Below are 18,920 nucleotides of genomic sequence, written 5' to 3'. Positions count from 1 at the left end.
AACACAACACAACACAATACAACACAACACAATAAAACACAACACACGCTCTCACCATGATCTTATATGTCACAATGGAACTGATGGGAGAAGAACACTGACACAGAATGGAGCAGGTCAAAAGAACTCAGCTTTAAACTGGAACTAAACCCAAAAACACCCCTAGTCTAATCCAGGACAGAACCAGGACTAGAACTGCACCAAACCGAGTCAGAGTGTGGATGCTCTTTTCATTAGGACAACACAGTAACATCTAAAAATGATCTGATCTAAAAATGTGTTCATAATTACAACTCCATACATCCCCTTTAAATGTCACACAAATATCACACAAAAGTGACTCTCGTGAGCTTTTAGCCATCTTAAAATGTTATTACCTCCTCAAAAACAGACCTGGAGTTGTGTTTTGTTTCATTCACATGTTTGAGTAACTCTGCATTATTGGGCTGTGTACAGACTGTGGTGGCCCCCATAGTTTAAAACGACCTGAGTGCACAGAGTTTGTGTGTTAAACATGTGTGAATGAAACAGAACACAACTCCAGGTCTGTTTTTGATGAGAAAACATTGGAACAATATACTGTAATATACTGTAAATACTGTATACTTTTCAGATTATAAGTGTCACTTTTTTCATGGTTTGTGTGTTTCCTGTGACTTATTCTCTGGTGTGACTTCTATATCAAAATGCTTCAGTGAAGTGTGGAGAGGCTCTAGTCTTGTGTGTGAGTATCTGCTGCTCCTGTTCCTGTACCACTGTCACTTGGCTCTACTGCACATGTCTCCTGCAGAAAGAGCCTCTGTCCTGTCTGTATCATGTCAGTCGATCGCACCATTACTTCTGCACCACTGAACTATTTAACATTTAAACAAACTTATAAAGACAAAGACTGAGAAGACTGAACACAAATGCCCCTGAAAACAAAATCAGATTCTGCAGATTACAAACTGCAAGTCATGAAATCTGCAGCTGAAAACAGAAATCGAGCAGCAGAAAGAAAGTTTGGAGTGAGAGAGAAACTTGTGAAACTGGAAGGATTCACCATGAAACTTTCCTGAAGTCATTGGATGGATGAACAAAGCCTGGACTTCAGTGACACTGAAACCATTCTGTCGGGATTCAGAAAGACCCGAATAATTCTAACTGGAACTGATGCTGAGTCTGACGACAGCGACACAGAAGAGGAAGTGGCGCTCTGTTTACCTCCGGAGGTCGAGGCCGAGTTGTTCAGAAGTGACATCGAGGATGAAGAATTGAATGGATTTAGTGATTTGGAGTGAGATGGAGAGTTTGGTAAACTTGTTCTGTTCTGTTGTTTATGTTATAGTTTATCTGAAGAACTGTTCATATGTGACGTTAACAGTCTGTTCTCTCTCTATTGTTATTATACTAGAACTTGACTTTACACAGGAACTATCTGTTCCTGCTCTCTGATTTTATAAAATAAATTTCCCATAAAAAGTGCAACTTATATATGTTTTTTCTTTTCTTCTTCATTATTCATTTTTTGGTTGGTGTGACTTATACTCTGGAGCGACTTATAGTCCGTAAAATAGGGTAGGTGAGTAATATGAGCCCTTTACTACAACAATGATTGAACTGATTTTCTCCTCATTATTTATTGCATAGTTAAAGGGGATTAGTTTCACCCAGGTTGTATCCAGGGACATTAGACAGGTCCAAACAAAGTATTATAACCCCGGTCTCTGTGTTTCTGCTCAAACAGGCCGGACAACAACAGACCCTGGAGTCAGGTACAGTGTAATGCGACCGACTGGACATGTTCTAGACAAAGTGGAGAGGCTGAAACAGGAGCTGCTGTGTCTCTGTCTGTGTCCGTGTAGATCAGGTTCCCTCCGTACAGAGTGAATGTGAGAGACTGCAGACGGATGGACGGATCAGAGCCTCACACTCACCGCTTCAGCAGCTCCTCGCGCGTTCTTTGGCACTGTTTCTGAATCAGCTCCTCGAATTCAGACGGGAGCAGAGGGAGGCTGGCCGAGAAGAGCTCCTCGAGACGAACAAACCGCAAGGATGAAAAGCTACGGACACAAAAACATTGATCACTTTTTAATTATTCTTATGTTCTAATGCTGTTTCCTCGTCACAAACAGACCTGCAGTTGTGTTTTGTTTCATTCACAAACCCTGTACATTTAGGCTGCGCTCTTTTCTCAAACGCAAAACTCTATTCCAACTCGTGATGTCATGTGGTAATACAGGAAGTGCTCCATAAAGTCAGACCTGGAATTGCCAATCACCACTGAACAAAAGAAGAATAGAGCATTTTGAGCTGTGGATGTGTAAAGCTCAAACATGTGTGAATGACTCCAGGTCTGTTTGTGACTTTGCATTCAAGCTCACAACAGTTCATTTTTCATAATATAGGTCCTTTAATATCATATTTTTTGGACTATAAGTGTCACTTTTTTCATGGTTTGTGTGTTTCCTGTGACTTATTCTCCAGTGTGATTTATATATTAAAATGTTTGAGTGAAGTGTGGAGAGGTTCTAGTCTTGTGTGTCAGTATCTGCTGCTCCTGTTCCTCCTGTACCACTGTCACTTGGCTCTACTGCGCATGTCTCCTGCAGAAAGAGCCTCTGTCCTGTCTGTATCATGTCAGTCGTTCGCACCATTACTTCTGTACCACTGAACAATTTAACATTTAAGTGACTTCAGTGACACTGAAACCATCCTGTCGGGATTTAGAAAGACCCGAATAATTCTAACTGGAACTGATGCTGAGTCTGACGACAGCGACACAGAAGAGGAAGAGGCACTCTGTTTAGTGATTTAGAGTGAGATGGAGAGTTTGGTAAACTTGTTCTGTTCTGTTGTTTATGCTATAGTTTATCTGAAGAACTGTGAAATATGTGACGTTAACAGTCTGTTGTTCTCTCTTCTATTGTTTTTACTAGAACTTGACTTTACACAGGAAATGTCTGCTCCTGGTCTCCAATTTTACAAAATAAAAAGTGCAACCTACAGTCCGGTGCGACTTATATATGTTTTTTTTCTTCTTCATTACACATTTTTTGACTGGCACAACTCCGGAGTGACTTATAGTCCAAAAAATACAATAATAATAATTTCATCTGCTACTAAATACTAAAAAAAAACATTTTAGCTTCATCACCTGGATATCCCTTTGACATAACAAGTTAAAAGTATGTTCAAAGTAAGTTATGATGGACAGAACACTTAATGCAATTTGTCCTGTAGTGGTCTGAATCCTCTCACTTGTTAATCCATGCGTCCTGCAGCAGAAGCATGACAGGGCTGACAGTGAACAGGTGCTGCTCCTGCCAGTCTTTCGCCTGTCTGTAGCTGTGGGCCCAGGGCACCGGAGCACGGATCAGCCTCTGGGGGAAGGGCTGCGGGATGCAGCCGATGGAGAGCCTCTGGCGCTCGGAGGGGTACATCAGGATGTAGTCCACTGCACGACACCACAAACAAACAAATCACACTCTCACATTAACACTCTCCCTTCAACACTGTCCCATCAACACTGTCCCTTTAACACTCTCACATCAACACTGTCTCATCAACACTGTCCCATCAACACTGTCACATTAACACTTTCCCCATAACATTTCCCCCATCGTCTAAAAACCTCCTGAATGACAACAGCCTCACAAAGTCACACATGAGACATTTAAAACACCTGTCTGATCACAAATCTCTGCTTAAATTATTAATCAAATGAGTGAAATTAATATTGCACAAACTGTATTGAACATTCAACATATTTTTTTGTCACTGTCTCAAAGAACTGAACATTGATGGTGACACAGACTGAAGTGAACTTTTGGTCATTTACTAAATCTAATTATCAAAGTAATATACAGTTTCTCATTAACCTCACAATAATTCTGGTAATATTTGTGAATTTAAAAACTCATCTGGCCCAGTGGCTCTGACCAATCAAAGGGGCACGCTCTGAGGTGTGGGCGGAGCCAAAAGTGAAGTGCCCAAAATAAACACGCCGACGTAGAAGGACGTGCATGTGCCTGTGCATGAGCAGAAATGAACTTCCTGTGTTACGTTGAGTTGAACGTCCCGTCAGGTCCTGATCACGAGTCCTGCACGGATCAGTTTGGCATGATCCAGGTCTTTCATTTGCATATTTCATTATGTGTTTTGTGTTACTGTGGTAACAAATCAGAGCGCCTCTCTAACTTTCTCTATGACTTAACACAATAAAAGTACTAACAACACAAATGATATACCTTAAAAAATATTTAAAACATGCTTCCCTGTACATGAATAAATAAAATAAAGATTTGTTTGTGGATGTGACTGGTTCTGGTTCAGTCGTGAGTCAGATAAATACCTATAGATTTCTTGAGTGCAAAAATGTAGTTCTGTTTGACCTCCTCCTCCAGACTGGCTCGGAGTAACTGCACTTTGGGGTTGTTTTTCTCCTCCACACCCGGAGGGGGCAGCAGACTCAGAATGTTGTGAGTCTGGTGATCGGGCTCCGGGGGCAGCACGGAGCAGGGGACTGAGTTGATGTAATACTCGTACCTCTGGATAAAGAAAACCGTTTTACACTGACGCTGCTCTGTCACGCCTGGGCATTCGTGTGTTTGGCACCTGTAGGTCCGTGTCCGTGGGCTCTTGCCTCCTGCATTCCTTTTCCTGGCGGATCATAATATCGCGCTGTTCCTCGGGACTTATGGAGCGACTCCTGGGCGGTTTTCTTGACAGTGGGGGGAGGGGGGCCACTGAAGTGCAAAACCTGGAAAAACGTAAAAGAACAGAGGCCGCACTGGAAATTTACAAGTTTTAAATTACAAATCTGACCTGAACTACAAGTGCATGTATAAATGTTACATACTGAGCTGTCATAATGTGAACTTGGAGAGCAAAAACTGCAGGTCTGTTTTTTGATGAGGAAACAACATTATAAAATAGATCAGAACATACTGGGGATGTAACAGTAACCGAAATATCGTGCTGTCGTATCGTCAAAGTTCTCCCAATAATATGGACCATCACAATATATCGAATTACAAGTGTCTTTGTTTCAATGAAGAATTATGATGCAGCAATAACTAAAAAAAGACAGAGCGAACTACATAGACCATGATCCTTTACTCCATTTCAGTGCAGACGACATGAAGAAATAACAGTTCTAACACTTTTAAGTCTTAGTTCTTTGGATTAAGTCTTGTCGAGGCATTTTAAGAGGAAAAAGAAGCACATTAACAGTTTTGTTAGGTCCACAAAATATCACAATAAATATCGTACCGTGAGATGTATATCGTGAAAATATCGTACAGAGAGATTTGGATATTGTTACATCTCTAATTGTGAGGCTCCCCACAATATCGCAATAAATATCGTACCGTGAGGTTCAGACCCTGACGACATCGTATCGTGAGACTTGGATATCGTTACACCCCTAGAATATGGGAACTTTAAATAAATTATATAAAATATCCAAAATCTACAACAAACCAGTAAAAACACAGAGACTAAAACTACCGTCTTACTTCACATTTCCTCTCAAATGTGCTTTGAGACACACAATATTTTAACTATTGATTCTTATTATTATCTATGCTGCTGTTGACCTGGACCTGAGTGCAGTATTTTGTTTCTGTGTACTTTTTTATACTGAAATGACAAATTCTGATTCTGATTCTTACCTGGCCCTGGGCATGGCTGACCGTTTTGCAGCAGCTGAGGTGGAATCTGTGATCTGGTTAAAGTCATTTACATTTTATATCAGTTTCTGTTGCATTTGCTGTAATTTCTCTGGGAGGAGCTGAACTCTCTCCTCTATAACCACCAGGCGGCAGAACGAAGGAATTTAATTTAGAGAGAGATCGAGAGTGAGAATATAATTTCAATTTTTCATATGGAAATTTGACAATAAACTTTTTGAATTGACCTGAATTTGAATATTTCTCTGTGTTACCATCAGCACAATTAGATGAGTTACAAAAGAAAGAGAAGAAGGAAAGGAGAAGAAAAAAAAACTGTGCTGTCACTACTAATTTGCTTTTCATCGATGAAAATTATCATAACTTTTTTCTTCATTCCCTGGACTTCCATTAATATTCAGTTTTCTTTAGTTACTATTATCTCCTCTGCTGTACATCCAAACCATGCGCACACACATAAACACACTCAACATGCTCTGTTCTACCTTGTGATGTCATGAAGTGGGACTTTTAAACACTGTGTTTTCTGTTTGAGAGAACAACTCCGCCTAAATTTGAATGAAATATCGTTTTTGATGAGGAAACATGATTAACATAGGCCAGGAAATAGTACAATGTAGGCCCTTTATTAAGTTTCAGTTTCCTTTTTGACACTCTGAGTGTCCCCTCCCTCTGTTCCCTGTGCTAAGTCACTCCCCCTTCAGCACTACCACATCATAATCAGTGCACCGTGAGTTGGATAAGGCCCGGGAGAGATCGCAAGATTATTCAAACATGCACGGAATACATGGGATGTTTTTGAGAACATTATAACAGAGCTGATTTTGCATAACACCACCTGAACTTCAGATTGTTGATTGGAGCGTCTCCGGTCTCGTTCTGTAAATGATTTATCCCTGTTTGTCTGTGTTACAGTGAGCGGAGGTGGAAGGATACGAGCTCCTGTTGGGCGCACTTTGCCCGTCTTGCGTTTGAGTTTGGCGATGTTGAGGTGGCGGGCGCGGGGGCTGTAGTTGCTTCCGATGAGCTGAGACGGGGTGCGGTGGTAGTTCTGCTCATTGAACGGAACGACCCTGGTCATGCAGTCGCGCTGGAGGAGAGGGGGAAACTGTCTGCGCCTCTGGACCATCTGCACAATGAGAGAAAGAGAAGATATTAAACAAAACTCCAGTGCAGATGTGTTTGTGATGAGGACGCTCTCCTCTGTCTCTCCTATGTCCTCGCCTCGCTCAGATGCCCTGCCTGCCGCTCCACACAGTAAATTCAGAAGTGTTAAATTCACAGTGTTGTTGTTGTGAGTAGAGTGAAGAAAATCCAGACATGTTTCAAGATAATCAAGAGTAAATGAGTAGTTGTTGATCCACAGTGTTGATGTCAAACACTTACAAAGTGTGTGTTTTAAATGTTACACTACATTTGTAAAGTTTCCAGCCGGAGAGCTACAGACGGCAGCCTTTTCACCTGCGAGCTGGACTGCACTGGGAGCCGAGCACATGTGAGGAGACCTGAGTTACAACTTCTGAAATGTCTTGGTGTGATTGTTTGCTGTGCATTATTTTAATACAAGTTAACTGGAAATGGAATTTTGTGGTGTTTTTTGTCAAAGGGATTATGAACTAGAATGAAAACAGCACTGACACTATTTAGTGAAGAAAGAGTTACTATTGAATAGTGTAACATTAAGAACATTCTACATCACAGTGTCAAGCTCAAATTCAGGGTTTGGTTTTATTGGATCTATACAACTGTAAACGGAAAAATGTGAGGCCACTTATTTCAACAGAACATCAGGGCCATAACCTGAGGAAATAACATTACAGTTTAACTCAACATAACATCAGAATATAGAGCAATGTGGCCATATAAGTGGAACGTTTGTGCAAAGAAAGCTGAGAAAATAAAACCTAATGCTGCCACCTGTGTGAAAATCCCATCCAAAACGCAAAGACATTTACAAGAAAGGAAGGACTTTTTTCTGACAGGTTGACATTGGTTTAATCAGGGGTTCTACTTTTTTTCACTGACAAAATTCCAAATTTTCCAGGACTTTTTCATGACCTAAAGTGAATTTTCCATGACTTTACGGCACCTACATATGTAGAACTGATCAGACTTTTAGGGTTAAATATGAAATGTTTAACTCTTTCCTCTCACCTTATGATTTGGGATTATAGTTTTTAACATTCTAAATCCGGTCAGTGCATTTATTGTCGTCTCTTTTAAATAAAAGCCACAGACGTTGAAATATGAAATAATCAGAACAGCCACATGAGAACTTAACAGAACGGTGGAGCTGTGTGAAAGAGACACTGAGCTTATGTTTACACTGAAATGTATCACCGTATCGGAAACAATTTGAGTCCAGACACGTCGTTTCTGCGTCCACAGTCCTTCTCTATCCACACAGCTTTGAGCATATTTGTTTATGTTTTACAGAAACTAAACTTAAAACCACATGACTCATTTGTTTAAACTAAGCCTCAAAAAAACAGCTCTTTCTTTGTGTCGCTGATGCGGTTCAGATTCTGTCAGACAAAAGGACACGACTCAGTGGAATATGAGTGTTCGTTCTGTGACAGAGGGGTGTTCTGCTGATGGTGAGTCTGTTCTGTGTTTCTGTCATGTTGGAGATGGTTCATGTTAAACTTTTCAGAGATTATACCTCTGCAGGTCATAGGCACAGACCGAGCATAAAAATAGTCTTTTTGTGGACTGTGTACTACGAAGTAGTTCTATCTCCGCTGTTTCCCCATTTGTCTCTGGTTTGTTTAAACAGTTTTCCTCAACAGCGTCACATAACCGATGTGACGAACCCAGAGAATCAGGAAGGAGCGAGTCACAGTGACGTGGTCCAATAAGGACGAGACTAGAGCTCCAACATCAGAGTATCAGTGTTTTCAGGTGTCCACGCGGTGCCGGATCAGATCTGTACTTCGATGAATTCGTGGGAGCTGGAGGCACCAGATCGTTCCGTCTCTGGAGCGTTTTCCATCGGATTAGTGTGAACAAACACTTCATCCACAATCAAAACCACTCCAATATGTACTAGTGTGGATGGGCCCTAAAATTCCCTGACTTTTCCAGGATTTCCTTGACCGTGGGAACTCTGTTTAATAAAATAAAAGTGTTGTAATTTATTTGTAATAGTCTAATCATCAGTATTGTGTAATTTAAGCAGGTTTTGATGAACAGTTACGGAATTACCTCTACATATGTCACATCCCTGAGTCCAACCAGGAAAAAAAATTTACCACTTCACCAAGATTTAAAAAAAATTAAAATAGAAACCAGGAAAACTTTTATTAAAATGTTAGACATAGTCACTCTGTAGAAAACCTATCCTCTTTAAACATCGACTACATATTATCACATGTTTATAAAAATCCCACAGTCCCTCTGACAGAACCTCACCTGATAGAGATCGGACGGCTCTTCGTCGAGCGTCCGAGGAAGAGGAGGGGGCATCGGGAAGCCTCTGTTCTGACTCATGTTGTAGATCTAATCGTCCTTCACCTGGAGTTCAGACACAAACGGCTTTGTTCAACTTTCAGAACCGTCATTGTATTTTTACACAAACAGAGACGGTGCACAAGGTAAAACTATAAACTATAAACATGGACTCCAGGATTGTAGGACAGACTGTGATCACTTTAAACACACACACTTTAAGACTATTTATTTATGTACATGTTTTATCTCTGACTAAATTTGTCTTTTACTTGTGTTCATATTCTGTGTTTTTTGTTTTAAATATATTGTAATTTGTCTGTTTGAATGTGTCTATAAATGCTGTGTTTTTTATACTGCAAATGGCAAATAAACTAAACTGAAACTCAAGTAAAAGTAAAAAGTACACTTTAAAAATACAATTCTGCATATTTCACTTAACTGTACTATTTACTATTTACTTTTTAACACAGTTTAGAGTAATTTTAGGACACACTTTTACACAAAACTAATAATAAAGTGTAATAAAGTTCTTTTAAACTTCACTCTGCACATCCTCTGAAGTGTTTGTCCTTTGAAAATAACAGATTTTGTGTTTTATTTAATGTTTGGTCCATTTAGATTAACTTCAAATTATAAATCAGATGTTACGTCCCACCACTTTCTCTTACTTGAGCTGTAGTTTTTCCAAATAATTTTTACTTTAGAGTAATTTCATGGCTTTGTACTTCTACTTGAGTAATATTATTTTGAGTACTGTACTTATCCAGGACAGTCCCAGGTTTGAGCCTTCGTCCCCGGTCCCAGCAGATTTACCCCGAAACCACTGATCTGTCCCAATTTATACAAGAAAAGGTCCCAGGGGTCTCTAAACTAAGACTAAACCAGGACAAAACTAAGATTAAACCAGGACTATATCAGGTCTAAACCAGGTCTAAACCAGGTCTAAACCAGGACTAAACCAGTTCTATATCAGGTCTAAATCAAGTCTAAACCAGGACTAAACTAAGACTAAACCAGGTCTAAATTAGAACTAAACTAGGAATAAACCAGGTCTAAACCAGGACTATATCAGGTCTAAATCAAGTCTAAACCAGGACTAAACTAAGACTAAACCAGGTCTAAATTAGAACTAAACTAGGAATAAACCAGGACTAAACCAGGTCTAAACCAGGACTATATCAGGTCTAAACCAGGACTAAACCAGGTCTAAACCAGGTCTAAACCAGGACTAAACCAGGTCTAAACCAGGACTAAACCAGGACTAAACCAGGACTATATCAGGTCTAAATCAAGTCTAAACCAGGACTAAACTAAGACTAAACCAGGTCTAAATTAGAACTAAACTAGGAATAAACCAGGTCTAAACCAGGACTATATCAGGTCTAAATCAAGTCTAAACCAGGACTAAACTAAGACTAAACCAGGTCTAAATTAGAACTAAACTAGGAATAAACCAGGTCTAAACCAGGACTAAACCAGGACTATATCAGGTCTAAATCAAGTCTAAACCAGGACTAAACTAAGACTAAACCAGGTCTAAATTAGAACTAAACTAGGAATAAACCAGGTCTAAACCAGGACTATATCAGGTCTAAACCAGGACTAAACCAGGTCTAAACCAGGTCTAAACCAGGACTAAACCAGGTCTAAACCAGGACTATATCAGGTCTAATCAGGTCTAAATCAAGTCTAAATCAAGTCTAAACCAGGTCTAAACCAAGACTACATCAGGTCTAAACCAGGACTATATCAGATCCAAACCAGGTCTATACCAGGTCTATACCAGAACTACATCAGGTCTAAACCAGGTCTAAACCAGGACTAAACCAGGACTATATACCCCTCATCTCCACCCGGGTGACGTACCTGTTTCAGCCGCTCCAGCTCACACAGGTGTCTCCAAATGTGACTGAAAAACCGAAAACACAAATGATAAAAACAGACAATCACACCAAAATTAAAAAAACTCCTCTTAAAAAAACAAAAATAAGCTCCTACAAAACAAAACAAGCTCCAAAAAACCAAAAATAAGATCCTAAAAAACAAAATAAGCTCCTAAATCCGTGTATCATTCGTTCATTCGTTTTTCAATATAAAACCAAAAATAAGAAAACGAAAAAACAACAGTTTTCTTCGTTATTTGTCTCCAAAACCAAAATGAAAAAACGGATAACGATTCGTTTTTTTCAGTTTTCGATTTTGTGTTTTTGTGTTTAGAGCTCGAAGCTGAGGCTCGGACCCCGTGGAGGCTCGGAGTCAAAGCTCGGAGTCCCGCCCTGGTCCCGGTCTCAGTCCCACTCTGGTCCCGGTCTGGTCTCGGTCTGGTCTCGGACCTGGATCAGTCCTGGTTCAGTCCGTACCCGGTGCAAAAGTTCGGTATCGCAGTCACGGAAGTCACGTAAACGGGAAACGGCCGTTATCCGTTTTTTCCATTCTTCATTTAAACACAAAATCGAAAACTGAAAAAAACGAATCGTTATCCGTTTTTTCATTTTGGTTTTGGAGACAAATAACGAAGAAAACTGTTGTTTTTTCGTTTTCTTATTTTTGGTTTTATATTGAAAAACGAATGAACGAACGATACATGAATGAATGAACGATTCTCCTAAAATGACCCCGTTCATTTTGACTTTTGACAGTTGACGTTAGGTTTACAATTCGACCACGCGGCGCACGTTTTCCGCATTAAAAGTTAAATTAAAAACGTTTTACGCATAAATTAAAACGTGTCCTGAATGAAACTACTGCCCCGGAAGAGTTTGGACACTTACCTAATGCGTAAATAAAGTTAAATTTCGCATAATAAGCGCATTTAAAGAGGACTGGCGTGAAAAACTGCTGCTGTTGCTGCTGTTGTAAACTGAAGCGGTGTTGGGCCGGGGAGCGTCGCCATGGCAACGCAGGGGGCGGGGCCCGGACGCGTTTTAATGATTACGGGACTTTTTTTGTTTTTTTGGTCTTTCTAAATATTAAGGACATTATGGCAGTTTTGGGTGAATTTTCATGAAAGTAAATTAAAAAGTGATTTACCTAGTAGTAGTAGTAGTAGTAGTAGTAGTAGTAGTAGTAGTAGAAGTAGAAGTAGTAGAAGTAGTAGTAGAAGTATTAGAAATAGTAGTAGTAGCAGTAGTAGCAGCAGCAGAAGTAGTAGAAGTAGTAGTAGAAATAGTAGAAGTAGTAGTAGTAGTAGAAGTAGTAGAAATAGTAGTAGTAGTAGTAGTAGTAGTAGTAGTAGTAGTAGTAGTGGTAGTAGTAGTACTTTTGTGTTAGTATTCGTACTCAGTAGTAGTAGTAGTAGTAGTAGTAGTAGTAGTAGTAGTAGTAGTAGTAGTAGTAGTAGTAGTAGTAGCAGTAGTAGTAGCAGTAGTAGTAGCAGTAGTAGTAGTAGCAGCAGTAGTAGTAGTAGAAGTTGAAGAAGTAATTTTATTTATTTGTTTATTTATTGCGGCTCTTTATAAATGTAAACGTGTGGCTGTTTGTACTTTGTATTTTTGTATTTTGTGTTTGTGTTTATTTCTAGCCTGTAGTAATTGTACTTCATTACATAAAAACACAGATGTTACTGAGTTCTGAATGTGTCCATATACTCTGTACTGTGTGTACTGTTTCACAAGTTTCTGCTGCTACTTTCAACAACAAATTCACCACAACAAACTCAGCACAGCACCAGGGAAATGTTGATGGTGTAAAACGACTAAACTCACTTTACACTGTTTAATTGATCTGGTTTTGTATTAAAGAAAACTTACTAAACTGCTTCTAAGTTGTCTAAAAAGTACCTGGGTAGTATTTTTCACGTGTGTGTTTTTTAACAGTAGCATTTGTGAAAGTAGTTTTCCTTGAGTACACGCTTATTCTTTCCACCGTTGATAGTAGAAAAAGAAATGTCAAAGATGTGTCCAGTGCAAATACAACACGAGCATGATGTTCAGTGTCCAGTGTGCTGTTTTGCTGCCCTACTACTACCACCACTACTACTACTACTACCACCACCACTACTACTACCACTACTACTACCACCACTACTACTACCACCACTACTGGATTTTGTTGGTTGAAGATTTGGTGATAGGGCAGATTTATGAAGCTGCTGGAGAATACGACACACATTTACACACACATTTTGACACAGAAAACCATTAACCAGAAGTTCCACAAACCTACAGGGCAAGAATTCCAGCCATAGTGAAAAAGCTCTATGATTAACTGTGGTGTGATGTTTATGCCTCCATTTCAAAGACAGTACTGCCACCTAGTGTTCATTCAGTGTAACTACAGTAAGTCAGAACTATATTAAAATCTCACATTCTCTGACTGTTTTAGAACAAAAATGACTTTCTAAAAACATTACTCTCATTACTCTTGCTGCTATGAAAATGATTATTTCTTTTATATTTACTTTCCCAAGTTTAGTGAATATGACTTTTAACTGAGACGCCCTGTAGCTCTCATTTCTTGTGTTTTTATTCACTTTAACCCTTGTTTATATTCTTCTTTTGAATTCTGTTCAAAAACAATAATGAACAATGTGGTGTAGTGAAACCTTTGCGTTTAACAGTAAATATAATCCCCAGTTTAATGTGTAGTTTTAGTGCCCTCTAGTGGACAGTAAAAACATAATACAAAATCTCATCATACTCAAAGGAGAAAGGAAAAGTTGTATGTTTTATTAGTATCAAGGTGGAAATCAAATGAACTTTAATTACAAATGCATTTATATATAAAACTCATTTGGGTGAATTCTCTGTAGCGGTTTGTCTGCGGTTTATCCAAAAATGCCTTTCTTCTTTTCTGTTGAATTAAAGTTATAAATTAAAACAGGACTATTTCATAAGAATAATAATATTGAAATAGACCCTCACCCTTTTCCCTGACGGTGTAGAGAGCCTCCATCCCCCCCTTCAGATGATCGGTCACGTGACAATGGAACAGCCAGGTCCCCACAAACTGAGGACGCATCTTCACTGTCTGCACGAAGCAGGAGGAAAGTTTAAGCTCAAATCAAACAACAGTGATGTAATGTGAACGGAATATAGGCCAGTGAAAAAATAATTTCACTTTTGTTTATTTATAACTTCATGTTTTATGCTGTGTCAGCTGCCCCATCTGTATTTGTAAGTCTGATTTAATTCATGTCATTTTGTATTATTGTTCATTGTTTTATGTGTCACTATATTGCACATTTAGTTTGTGAATTTTGTTCACAGATAATGACAAAAAAAAAACAAAAAAACATTTTGACTCTGATTCCATTGTTTAATGAATTATTATGTATTAGTGGTTGGATTCATATAGAGCAGGGGTGTCCAAACTTTTTTCATCAAGGGCCACATATCTAAACACAGACGAAGCAGTGGGCCATAGACTGGTGCTCAGTACAGTGAATAATTGAAATATGTGCAGGTTTAACACATCAGAATGAGCCATCAGTCCTTTATTCATGCTAAGATCCTTAAAACCACACACTAAATATTAAATATGAGCTTTATCAAGGTAGATTTTCAAAAAACTTGCAATAAAAAGTTAATTTTTCATTGATGCAAGGTAATCTGGGCCAATTCTCCTGGAAGCCTGAGGGTCAAGAAAAATTTGTCTGAGGGCCGCATTTGGCCCACGGGTCATAATTTGGACGTATCTTTGAAGATATGGGACGTGTCTGGGGTGAAGGAAGTCTGGGAGTACCTGCTTAGACTGCTGCCCCCGCGACCCGGCCCCGGATAAGCGGAACAAAAAGGATGGATAGAAGATACGGGCGACAGTAGCTCAGTTAGAGCGTTTGTGCACTGATCTAAATGTTGGTGGTTTGAATCCCGCTCTCAACATAAACATCATTGGTTGAGCGTCAGATCCATTGGCCCTCAGGTTGGCAGTGTGATTCCAGCTCCCACAGATGAATGCTGTCATTGTGTCCTTGGGCAAGACACTTAACCCACGTCGCCCCCAGTGTCTGTGTGCACTGGTGTGTGAATGTGTGTGAATGGTTGTGTGGTTCCTTGTTGTAAAGCTATATAAAAATGTGACCATTTACTCAAAGCACTTTACACATTATTCATTCACTCCGTCCTCACTGGTGGTAAGATATAGTCTCTTACCACAGCCACAGCTGCCGTGGGACAAACTGACGAAAGCAAGGCTACCAATCTGTCCCTTTGACCACCACCAACACTCACACCACTTTCAAACTAGAAAATGTGTCTTGCCTATGGACACAATAGCAGTTTTTTTCACCAGCGCCCCCCTGTGGCACTTGATTACCCCAGTGGTCTCCCATCTGAGCACTAACCAGGCCCAGTGTCCTGTCGATTTGAGCTCCTGAGGCAGAAGTGGAGTAACAAGTGACAGTTGTTATTTGTTGTATTGGTTTTATTGTCTTTTTGAACCAGTTAAACATCGACATGTGTGTGTTGGATTTGCAGCAGAATATCTGTGTTAGATGATTGAATAGTTTGAATTGAATATTTGATTTTATCATTATCATTTTCACCGCATTATATTTCATTTTGTTTCCATGTGTACAAAACATTGGAACTTCGTTTAGAAAGGTGCTGCATAAATAAAATAACACTATATTGTAAAAGGAAATTCACATTGTAGCCTTAATATTAAATGTTCCATGCTATTTAATATAAAGATTTCAGTGTTTCATTTCTTCCTCTTCTATAGTGGGAGTCTTATTTGATAGAAGATATCGGCCTGTGGAAATGAGCTCTGCCCAAATTCATATAAATGAGTGAATAGTTGTGATTCAACAGTTGGAGCTTTATTCAATGGATAAATTGCATCAAACCTGCAGCTCTAATCCACAGAAATGTGTTGTAAAACTGGGGAGGTCAGGGTTTGGTTATTGGATCTATACAACTGCAAACGGAAAAATGTAACATAGCTTATTCCGACGTGGTGGCGTGAATAGATAGACGTCACTGTCGATTTAGGCTGCAGGCAGCTCATTTCGACAGAACACCAGCCCTGCTTAACTTGACGGGATCAGGATTTGACATGACGGTATGACCTGCTGTAGTGTGGGCCTACAGAACTCTGTCATCTGAAACCCAACAATTACCTGAAATGTTGCGGGGAACAGTTCATAGACGTCAGTGCGATGAGGTCCTCCTGCGAGCTGCACACAAACACCAGAACACACTTACTGTATGTCATGTTCCTGGTGTGAATGTATTTTTAAATAAAGTTCCAGTCCTAACTTGTTACTTTAACTGTACATTTAAATAAAGTTGTAGTGTCACCTTGTATTCCACACTGTGGCCGTGCCAGTGCGCTGTGTGGATGTCTATGTTTGTGCCCATGGCCATCAGATACCAGTACACCTTATCCCCCACCTCCATGTTCAGCCCGGGCACATTAGCATACATGTAGCCATTAATCGCTGAAAAATACACAAATATACAAAATCCACGTTTATATAGAGTCACTCCACAGTCTGACAGGAGCACAAGAGAACACCATAAAACTACACTAGGGTGGTCCAAAAACATTTTTTTTTAGATTTTCTAAATTAGAACCCTGCATTTGGTTCCATATTTGGTCAAAATATTTGGGTCAGAATTTTATGCAAATGAATGAATATTTAGAGGTTGCTCAAGACACTTGAAAATGTCCCTATAGGGCTGATACTATAACATAAAACCAAATAAAATAAGGCCTATTCAAACACTTTGTCATTTTATTCTGCAAACACAAAGTGAAACTCATTAAAGTGACTTTGAAAGTCCAGCTCCACTGTGTCTTTGTTGGCCTCACTAAAGATGTGTCTGTGTCTGTGACACCTGCAGTAGATCCTGTTTCTGATCTTCATTCTTTGTTTGGCTACAGTTAAAATCTTGAATAAACTTCACCTTCTTTCAGCAACAGCACTGACAACTTTCCTGGAATGCACAGATTTAGTTCCATTGAAAGTCTCATCATCAGCCCAGTCTGCTGCTGGGGGATTGTTCAAAATGTTTTTGGCAGATCAAGAGCTTCGAAGAAACCCATCGTGCCGATGGAGACAAAATCCCTGATCTGCTTCCCTTCATAATCTGCTTGATTAAGAGCACCATGTCACTTTGGTGGAATCTCTGAACCTTCCTTTTCCATAATATTGTGAACCATCAGCTTCTTGTGTTCTTCTGTCACACTGGAATGGAAGAATTCCAGGCCAACTATTTCTTCACTTGAGCACCAAAAATGTCAGCCCAAAGCTATTAAGGTGCTTTCTTCACAAGTGAATGTTCAGACTGTGACAGCTTCTTAAGGAAAGCCAAATCATTTGCAGGAGCTTTAAAACTTCATGCAGAAACTTCATGAAGCTTGAACAACCTCTAAAACATCTCTTTTTCTTTCAAATTTCTTCCTAAATCATCTTTTGGATGTTAAAACCTAATGCAGGGTTCTAATCAAGGTCATCTGAAACTTTAGTTTTTACCATGCTTTGATGGACCACTCTAAACTATATTATATTATATAATATATATTTATATATTATATTATATAAATAAATAAATATTAATAATTTTAAATAATTATTAATAAATATAAATATTATTCTGTATGATCATGAAAAGATTAAATATTATACTGAATTGTTAATTACTATGGCAACAATCCACATTTTTCATAATCCTGAAACTGGTAAGTTAAATATATATGTGTATGATCTCACAGTGCATCTTGTTGCTCTCGATAAAGCCTTCTTCACTCTTCAGGTTTGGTCTTGGATTTCTGACATGGGTCCTGATATTTTCATCCAAATACCTGGAAAAGAGCAAATTAAAAAAAAATAAATAAAAAAAAAATAAACACCTGATTATTAGAGAATTTTAAAATAAACCATAACTTACCAGCTTTCATTCTCATCAAAGACCAGGAAAAGCATCGCAAACTCCTCCACCTCCTTCTTCAGACCCAAACTCCTGCAAAAACGTGTCAAATATCCAGCCACATGTTCAGACTTTTCCAATCGTCATTCATTTGTTTTTAAATGGTTCAATATCAGCCTCTCATCTCAGTAGTAAAGAAAGCCTATTGTGTTTTTGACTATTATATACTGTAGTTAAAATCTATGACAGCCGTAGATCTTTATGTTATCATTTGGACATTTTAAATCACAATATTCAGATCACACGTTTGTGCTACACTGATACAAAAAGTACGATTCCCTCAAATCAAGACATAATTAGAAAAACATGAGAACATCTGCACTTTACAATCTATGTGATAAAGTTGTTTCCTCATCACAAACAGATCTGGAGTTTTGTTTCATTCACACATGTTTAACACACAAATCCTGCAGATTGAGGCGGAGTTCTTCTCTCAAACTGAAAACACGCTGTTCCACCTTGTGATGTCATGTTGTAACACCCACACAGAGAGCAGGTGATCACAAATCAAAATGAAGTATTATCTGGGTAACTGATTGTTCTCGAAATACTATCGCCCTTATAATAATTCCATTTGTAATGCATAAACAAAAGAAAGGTAAAGGCTGCGTTGACTTTGAATTATATTTGGCCACTTAGTCCATCATAAATTATAAAGTTCTTAAGAGCACCTCTTTAATGTTTATTGTCCCTGTGGTCAATCATTGTCTTTCACCCGTGGGACTTATATTTAGTCCATTGCCCTCTGTCAGAATCCAGCCATAGGTCTGAACAAAACTGTCTTTTAATCTGATATTAGCAATCTCCAAATAATTATATCCACAGGGCCACAGCGGAATAGCAGAGCATGCTCCCGTGCCGGCACACACCTGGAAAACCGTGATAAGGGAAAGTACAACCTCCGTGAAGTTGGCCCCCCATCAAA

The 18,920-nt window shown here is 39.1% G+C and overlaps 2 protein-coding genes across 2 annotated transcripts in view; both read right to left on the bottom strand.

Annotated features, from left to right (window-relative positions):
• The window catches only part of dnah3 (dynein axonemal heavy chain 3), an 82,579-nt gene extending 69,273 nt beyond the window's left edge, over positions 1-13,306 (bottom strand). Inside the window, 9 exon segments of the mRNA XM_055164754.1 lie at positions 1,917-2,042; positions 3,241-3,436; positions 4,334-4,529; positions 4,597-4,741; positions 5,655-5,700; positions 6,609-6,801; positions 9,084-9,185; positions 10,989-11,031; positions 13,287-13,306. Coding sequence (XP_055020729.1) covers positions 1,917-2,042; positions 3,241-3,436; positions 4,334-4,529; positions 4,597-4,741; positions 5,655-5,700; positions 6,609-6,801; positions 9,084-9,185; positions 10,989-11,031; positions 13,287-13,306 — 1,067 coding nt within the window.
• Positions 13,307-13,766: 460 nt separating this feature from the next.
• The window catches only part of cp (ceruloplasmin), a 40,573-nt gene continuing 35,419 nt past the window's right edge, over positions 13,767-18,920 (bottom strand). Inside the window, exons 19-24 of the mRNA XM_055164979.1 lie at positions 17,957-18,028; positions 17,779-17,870; positions 16,364-16,503; positions 16,183-16,239; positions 13,985-14,090; positions 13,767-13,913 (exon numbers count right to left, since the gene is read on the bottom strand). Coding sequence (XP_055020954.1) covers positions 13,888-13,913; positions 13,985-14,090; positions 16,183-16,239; positions 16,364-16,503; positions 17,779-17,870; positions 17,957-18,028 — 493 coding nt within the window. The 3' untranslated portion in view covers positions 13,767-13,887. The remainder of the gene's footprint in view (positions 13,914-13,984; positions 14,091-16,182; positions 16,240-16,363; positions 16,504-17,778; positions 17,871-17,956; positions 18,029-18,920) is intronic.

Source organism: Boleophthalmus pectinirostris, unplaced genomic scaffold (genome assembly GCF_026225935.1).
Source record: "Boleophthalmus pectinirostris isolate CB_2022bp ecotype Guang Dong unplaced genomic scaffold, ASM2622593v1 HiC_scaffold_7, whole genome shotgun sequence".
NCBI classification, from domain to species: Eukaryota; Metazoa; Chordata; class Actinopteri; order Gobiiformes; family Gobiidae; genus Boleophthalmus; species Boleophthalmus pectinirostris.
This window is presented reverse-complemented; position numbering and strand designations above follow the sequence as displayed.